General features: G+C 46.2%; 1 protein-coding gene across 1 annotated transcript; it reads right to left on the reverse strand.

Moving 5' to 3' along the window:
* Nucleotides 1-962: 962 nt before the first annotated feature.
* On the reverse strand, nucleotides 963-6,060 carry LOC144106805 (uncharacterized). The gene is made up of 2 exons (XM_077639749.1): nucleotides 4,211-6,060; nucleotides 963-1,451 (listed from the first exon to the last, which is right to left on the reverse strand). The coding sequence occupies exons 1-2, from the start codon at nucleotides 6,058-6,060 to the stop codon at nucleotides 1,133-1,135; spliced, it is 2,169 nt and encodes a 722-aa protein (XP_077495875.1). The 3' UTR covers nucleotides 963-1,132.
* Between the last annotated feature and the right edge of the window lie 1,161 nt (nucleotides 6,061-7,221).

Genomic DNA, 7,221 nt, shown 5'->3' on the forward strand with positions numbered 1-7,221 from the left:
GGCATCAATGAAGGGTGAAGGTGTGATGAATGATGTAGTGGAGATTAAATGAATAGAGAAAGGTTAGCTGATTTGATGAAGTCCAGTAGAGAACGATGCAGTTGTGTGTTGGGCTAACTAGGCGACTACATTTTCTACCTTCAAACAGTGCGCTCCCTGACGTGTCTCTTGGTGCTCTTTTTGAAGCTCAACTGTGTATACTGTCATGAACAAGCCAGCCCGGTAAAGAGTTTTGCTTCTGCAAATGTATCACCCTTGCATAAGAGCTCCACGTGTGACCGACCAAGGTTAGCTTCCAGCCCTGTTAGGCGTGAGCGTGAGAACACGATTCTTAGAGCGCTCAATTCATGCTCGTAGTTTATTCAACAGTACCACGAAAAGTCGTGTGTTCTGTGCAGGAGCACAAGTGACCGACTTTTAACGTGAATTAGGAGCGCTGTTTCAGCCCACCTCTCTTCCAGGACAGGATAAATGGGTTTAAAATTCATAAAAACTCAATATCACCTCATATTAATTTGCTCCTCTCTCCTGATGCGAGCAAGCGCGTGGACTCCACAAGAGGCGAGTAACCTAAGTTTTCACCAGAAATGCATTTAGAGCTTTCTAAGACGGCATTGAGAAGCACACAAATGACATTTTCAACATATCTTACGTGGGGAAATGATCTGGAGGTATCCTCGTTCGTCTCGTGTTGTCTCTAAAGACTAGGCGAACCAAGAGATGCTCAAGTTTCATGGGTTTTTAGCAGCACTAAAGCGTCATTAAGTGCGGGCCACACATGTCTCATTGGTCTTACAGTTCACTGCAGGAACGTGTGTTTAGTTCGACGCTTCGATTGACGAAGTAATTGCCTATTTGCCAAGACTGTTCAGCGTGCATACTGGCCACATTTATAAAAAAAACACTACACATCTCCAACCAAAAACTTTATTCGAAATCCAACCTTCCGGAGCACGGCTCGGTTCCTTCATGGGTGACTGAGGCTGTAGCTAGCGTCTTTAGTGAAAATCAATGTTTTTGTTGGGGATGTGTTAGCTTTTCAAGTCTTGAAACTAAACCATACAGGCAAATCTGTCAAAACGTTAGTTGTCAGTCGGCAAACAGAACTTCATTCAAGAGGCAATTTCTACGGCTACATTTCTCCTCCGGTGTTGTCGGCTATTTTGAGGGCACTTATCTTGATGTCTTCCACCATCAGGTACCGTCTAATTCGATTCCAGCAATACTGGTTTAGATCGTCTAGCTGCATGACTTCATCATCTCGCCGGTGGCAGACGACTCGTTCACTGACAACGCCGGTGAGTTTCATGAAGGCGTTGATGGGCTCGATGCTTTTGAGGTGCGCTTGAACTGAGGCAACCATTGAATCCTTGGTGGTCTGGCACAAATCGGCAAGGTCTTCCATGAGAGCTGCGTGCAGGGACACACGCTCCAAAGCTTCGGCGACGTACCTGTGTGAAGTGCAGAGGAAGCATTGTGAATATCAGTGAACTTATACACTACTAAATTCCTCACAAACTCCATCAGTCTGCCGCTGCAGTGGCTCAGTATTATGGCGCTCGGCAGTTGAGCCTAATGGCACGGCTTTCCTCCCTGCTGTGGAGGTGAAATTTCGATTCAGGCGAATTTGTAGAAGCCCGTGTACTGTGGGATGCCAGTGCACGTTAATGAACCCCGGGTGGTCGAAATTTCCTGAGACCTTCACTACGGCGTCTCTCATAGCCTCAGTTGCTTTGGGACGTTAAACCTCCATAAACTGAACAAAACTCATTAGAATCTCGCAAAAAAAAGTGCTTTCCGATTTAAGCAACGTTAATTCCGGGCTTTGCTTAGCAGGAACCGCCGCCTCCGCATACCTGGGAATCTCCCCTGTGCGATAGGCATGTGTAGGAAACAAACTTAAGGTCTCTACAAATACTGCAACCAAGGCTGGCGACAGAAATTTTGTCCGTTTTAAAATTTGTGGGCTCCTACGTGGTTCTCTACAGACAGGTGACTGTTAGTGTCCGCTGCTCCTTGAGTGGTTTTGAGCTAACGTGTGCCAAATTTAAAAATGGCATTGTGATCTCCGAAGATTTCGATTCCGCAGAGTTATCATTTGTCAGCTTGTGCAGAGCTGTTGTTTGGGCGATATGTCTTTTGGAACGCTGTTTATTTCGCAGACTTGCCGTAAAGACAGCGCATGGGAAATGAAGTTTATGGAACGCTCCGGGATTTTGGATTAATAACAATTTTTTATGAGAATCGCAAAAACAAGTTTCCAAATAGCCACACCCTCCTTGAATTCAGTTGAAAAAAAAAAGAACCTAAGATTTATAACCATTCATATGAATATGCATTCCCGCGGAGAGGTGTTAGCTACCGCAAATTTGCTGCGATGAAAAAAATTGGCGACGCCAATCCAGAAGGACTAAACGAGAAATTGTGCTCGGCAGTGGTTCAGCGTTATGTGCCGCTGCAACGCTGTGCTAGGAATATGCTGCAGCCAAGTCTCAACCAGGTTGCACCGCCGGCAGTTTCTCTGCTGTGGCGTTAAATGCCAACGGCTGCGTCGTGCTCCAACCGCTGGGGCATGATTGTTAGAAAACGAGGTCTCCACGGCGATCACAGTGCCTGCTATGTGACCAATGCCCTGTTTATTCATCGACGGTGTCGCGCCCGACGTCCATCAGTTCGGGTGAGTATTTGGGTGCTAAAATCACTACCCGTGAGCGTGTTTTCAAATTGAACAGTCGAAATCTCTTGTGCTTTACTTGGAGCACGAAAATGATGCCACTGCTAAAATCACGATCCGTTAGCGTATGTTGAAACTGAACATTCGAAATCTCCTGTGCTTTACTTTGAGCACAAAGAAGATGCCACTTAAACCGTACTTTGATGAAAACAGAGATGCGTATTTTCGAAATTGCTCTACAAATTTTACCTTGAAAAGATAAGGCAAAGTTCAAGATTACATTACTACGTAACTAAAGTTTTTAAAGTAGAAAATTACAAGTATCTCAAAACCTGAAGAGACCAGTTCAAGATAAGCACCTATCACCCTGAACATCCGGAATCATCGTAGTGCTTATTCTCATTTTCAATGATTGGCGCAAGTGGGCTGAAAGACTTCCTATGGCTGTCTTTTCATTTGCGGCCAGGATTTGCAACATTTCGATTATGCACCAGCAATGTTTTACTCGAAAACTCTCATTTAAACATGTCGTCCAAATTTTTCTTCCTCTCAGCTATTTCGACGTCGTCAGGACTACAGTCGGTCCAAAAAAAAAAAGGAAGTTACACTTCAGACGCGTATACACTGCTATCACTGCGGACAATTCTCACTAGCTGAAACAGGGAGCAGCCTGTTGGCTAGCCCACACGGTTAAGTGAAATTCTTTCTGAGTTATTCAAGTAGCTATAGCATGCGGCAATTTTTTGCGCCACTTCCGACCTAGAAAATTTGAGCCCGTATTTACGATATTGAAATCATATCTAACACTCCTGCCATGCGCCTGAATTTAGGTGCACTTATGGGGCGCGGCTTCAGCCATTGAAGCGAACTTTACGCTACGTGTGCTAAATGGGATACGGAATGTGCTCGCAGATAGAAAATTGTAGGTGGCTAAAAGCGAATTGTTTAGTCAGGGTAATCTGTAAGCTTAACCTTCAGATTTATGCTCGTTTATAGCAGTAGTGTAAATGAATAGCAACACAGCTTCATTTTCGGCCACAGCCACAATAAATGTGTTTTATGCTGTGGTAGCGTATCAAGACAAGTTACTAGCGCATCCAAAATCCGAACAACTAAAAACGCGGAGTCTAAAGCGGGTTTTTGAAGTGTGTTATTTCGCTGGTAGACATCGTAAACGATTGCACAAACAATAAAATTATGAAACAGGGAAAATCAGCATGTATGCGAATTTCCTATATTTCCTCTTAAGAACACAACGTCACTGCCGTCGAGACTACGCACACATGCCTCAAGGTGTGGTCTGGAAACACACTGCGAAAAGAAATGAGCACTTCAGCGAGTGCACTCATGTTACGCTGTTTGCGGGACTATAGTGCACGTTTAGCAAGTGACACTCATCGTAAGTGCACTTTACGTTCCCCGCTTTGCGGGGGTCTTACGATAATAATTATATACCAATAAGAACATAATTGGAGGTATAGTGTGATAGCTAAGGGTCGTTTTCTCTGCCATCGTGCCACACCAAAATATAAGTACCTGTCCAGTCGGTGACCTCCGCAAAATTGCATCGCCCGTGCCAAAATACCGCAGTTCCTCCTCGCAGTTTCGGTGATCGCGAACCAGCTTGCAGTCGCCTCCGCATCCAGTCGGCTGTGAAGTCTAACGCTTTGCAGGGTGTAGTTATTAGCAATGCCATTTGACAGGCTGGTCACGAACGCGCCGGTATTTGCAGCAGTCTCGTCCATCAAGTGAAACGTTCTGATGCTGCGGCTATGTCTGACCGCGTCAGCCAATATGTCGAAGCCTTCCTTGTCCACGCTGTTTGCCGAAATTACCAGTTCTTTCAAGCTTGCGTCTATACAAATGCTGCCTGCTAGTATTTTCCACCACTCATTAGGCGAGTTTTCTTCCGTGTCCGCAGCCCATACAGCTCTCAGTAGGAGATATCGGAGGTGCGGTGATGACTTGATACAAACTGCGAGCGCTGAAGACATCGTCAGACTCCCTCTGGATATGTCCACCGAAAGGGACGTTAGGTGAGGACACTGTGGTAGCTGTCGTAAAGCTGCTAATCTCACATCCTCTGCAGCTACGCTATTTAGATATATCTTTGAAAATGCCTTGCACTTCAAGAGATTGGTGTTGCTAATTACTATGTAGCTTCCAAAAGAAACCTTTTCTTCGGCGCCGCTCTCCTCCAGGGCTCTGCTCACCGACGATACGAGGAGGAAATTGAAAGAGTCCTTAATATACACTTTTTTCAAGTTGGACATTTCAGTCAGCACACTGAAGAAGTTTGCCCAGCTGGAAGGGGGCCATATTGACAAAGGAAGGGTGAGTTCCTGTAATGTATTGTTTTCAGACAGCGCCGCAACCCAGTCATAGTTCCTGTGGTTCTCACGTCTTAGGCTCACTTGCGTTGAGATGATTCTGAAAGCCAGAAGGGCTTCATTTTCTCGAAATATTCTGGCTACAAGTCCATTACTTTCTTCGTTACAAATGAACCTTGTGAGGGTTAGAGACGAGAGGGTCCGATTTCGCAAAATTCCTCGCAGAAGCAAATTCTGCGTTTTGTCATTTCTTGCAGCAAAGCGCAAAGTCGTCAACGCTGTGAGGAACTGGAGGTAGTTGCTGAATGCATTTCCGTGTGAGTGCAGCGCAAAAGATCCGTCCATACTAAATTCTCTCAACGTTGAGTTCGCCATGAGAGCTTCCAGAATTGCGTTACTCTGCGGCTCCGCAAGGAAGGAGCCGTGCATCCTCATGGAAGTCAAGCAGGTGGATGTGCGTAGAAGTGTACACAGTGCCGCAAGAAAGTTTGCGGGGCACATAGTGTACACAGTACATTCAAACTCTTCGAGGCTGGTCAAGCACTGTATGACCACAGCAAGATCGTTAGATATTTCTATTTCCGAAAACTCCAGCTTTAAGGTCTTGAGCGACGTATTGCGCCGAAGGGCGTTGCAGAGGAGTGCCTCGGAACTACCAGAACGTGGTAGTGGGGTGTGCAGAGACGCGATGCAGTGATGGGTCGTGAGTAGGCAATGCAGAGCTCTGTCAGCCTGTGACGATTCGGACTCCGATGAATCCGGCAGTTCAAGGCCAGAAAAGGAGAACGTTTCCAGGGAGAGCCGGCCGGGAGTACCCGCTAATTCCTGCAGCTCGAAGCGTGCAGGGAAGAGAAGCGTGTTCCATTGGCTAAGGTGGTGGATGATGCGGCATCCCTGAACATCCGTCGCTGTGCAACACTCATAGTAGCTGAGAAAAGGGCCTATGTCGTAACGCCTTCCACCCTCTGTATGTGTCTGGGGGAAACCGGAAGAGGGTGCTTCAAGCGCTGCAGCAGGCGTTCTTGGGTCGCCGAGAGGTGCTCCAGGGTGTTCCATTGCACCTGCATAGGGCACAGCATGCAAGAGAGTCGCAATTATTGATAATTACGAGCTTTAGATGCTCGGTATGATAAATCATGCGGGTTTAAAAGCTAGCATAAGCGGAATGAGTTGTTTAGAATTCTAGCTATGTCAGATTTCTTTAAAATGTGGCATGATTTACCAGCTATGTCAGTTGCTGAGCCTCATCTGTTTATTTAATAGAGCGCATTTGAGGTTTTAGCAAAGGTGTTGAAATTGTGCACTTCTCTTGGAGAGTGTCGAAACGCAAATCCAGATCACTTGGAGGTCAACATTCTTATTCTTTTTGGAGAAAATACTTCCAGGTGGCGCCCGGAATACCTCATTCTGGCTCCTGCTAGAACCAGAATGAGGTAAAAGAAAATTGAAACTTGAAAAAATTGAAATAAGGTAACTGAGAAAAATATAATAATGATTGCTTTTTGTGGAAAGGAAATGGCGCAGTATCTGTCTCATACTTCGTTGGACACCTGAACCGCGCCTTAAGGGAAGGAGTAGAGTAGAGAGTGAAAGAAGAAAGGAAGAGAGAAGTGCGGTAGTGGAGGGCTCCGGAATAATTTCGACCACCTGGGGATCTTTAACGTGCACTGACATCGCACAGTACTCGGCGCCTTAGCGTTTTGCCTCCATAAAAACGCAGCCGCCGCGGTCGGGTTCGAACCCGGGAACTCCGGATCAGTAGACGAGCGCCCTAACCACCGAGCCACCGCGGCGGCGTAACTGAAAAAAAGATTGTTTTTTTTGGGGGGGGAAAGGAAATGCGCATTATCTGTGTCATATATCGGCGGACACCTAGCTGACCCGCGCCGTAAAGAAAGTGATAAAGGAAAAAGTGAAAGAAGGAAGGAAGAACGAAGTGCCGTGGTGGAGGGCTATGAAATAGTTTCGGCCACCTGAGGATCTTTAACGAGCACTAAGATCGCACAGCACACAGACGGCTTAGCGTTTTGCCTCCATTAAAACGCAGCCGCCGCGCAGATTTGAGGCAGGTCCTCTCCAATAAATACTGGTATTTTCTAGTAGCAAATCAAAGCGGCCCCACATCATTTCTTTCGGTGCTTACTGCGTAAATGTTATTGCCAACATTCACTGGCAGTGGCAGAAACACATGGTCTCTTCTGAAATAACCGCTAAGAA

Source organism: Amblyomma americanum, chromosome 10 (assembly GCF_052857255.1).
Source record: "Amblyomma americanum isolate KBUSLIRL-KWMA chromosome 10, ASM5285725v1, whole genome shotgun sequence".
Taxonomy (NCBI): Eukaryota; Metazoa; Arthropoda; class Arachnida; order Ixodida; family Ixodidae; genus Amblyomma; species Amblyomma americanum.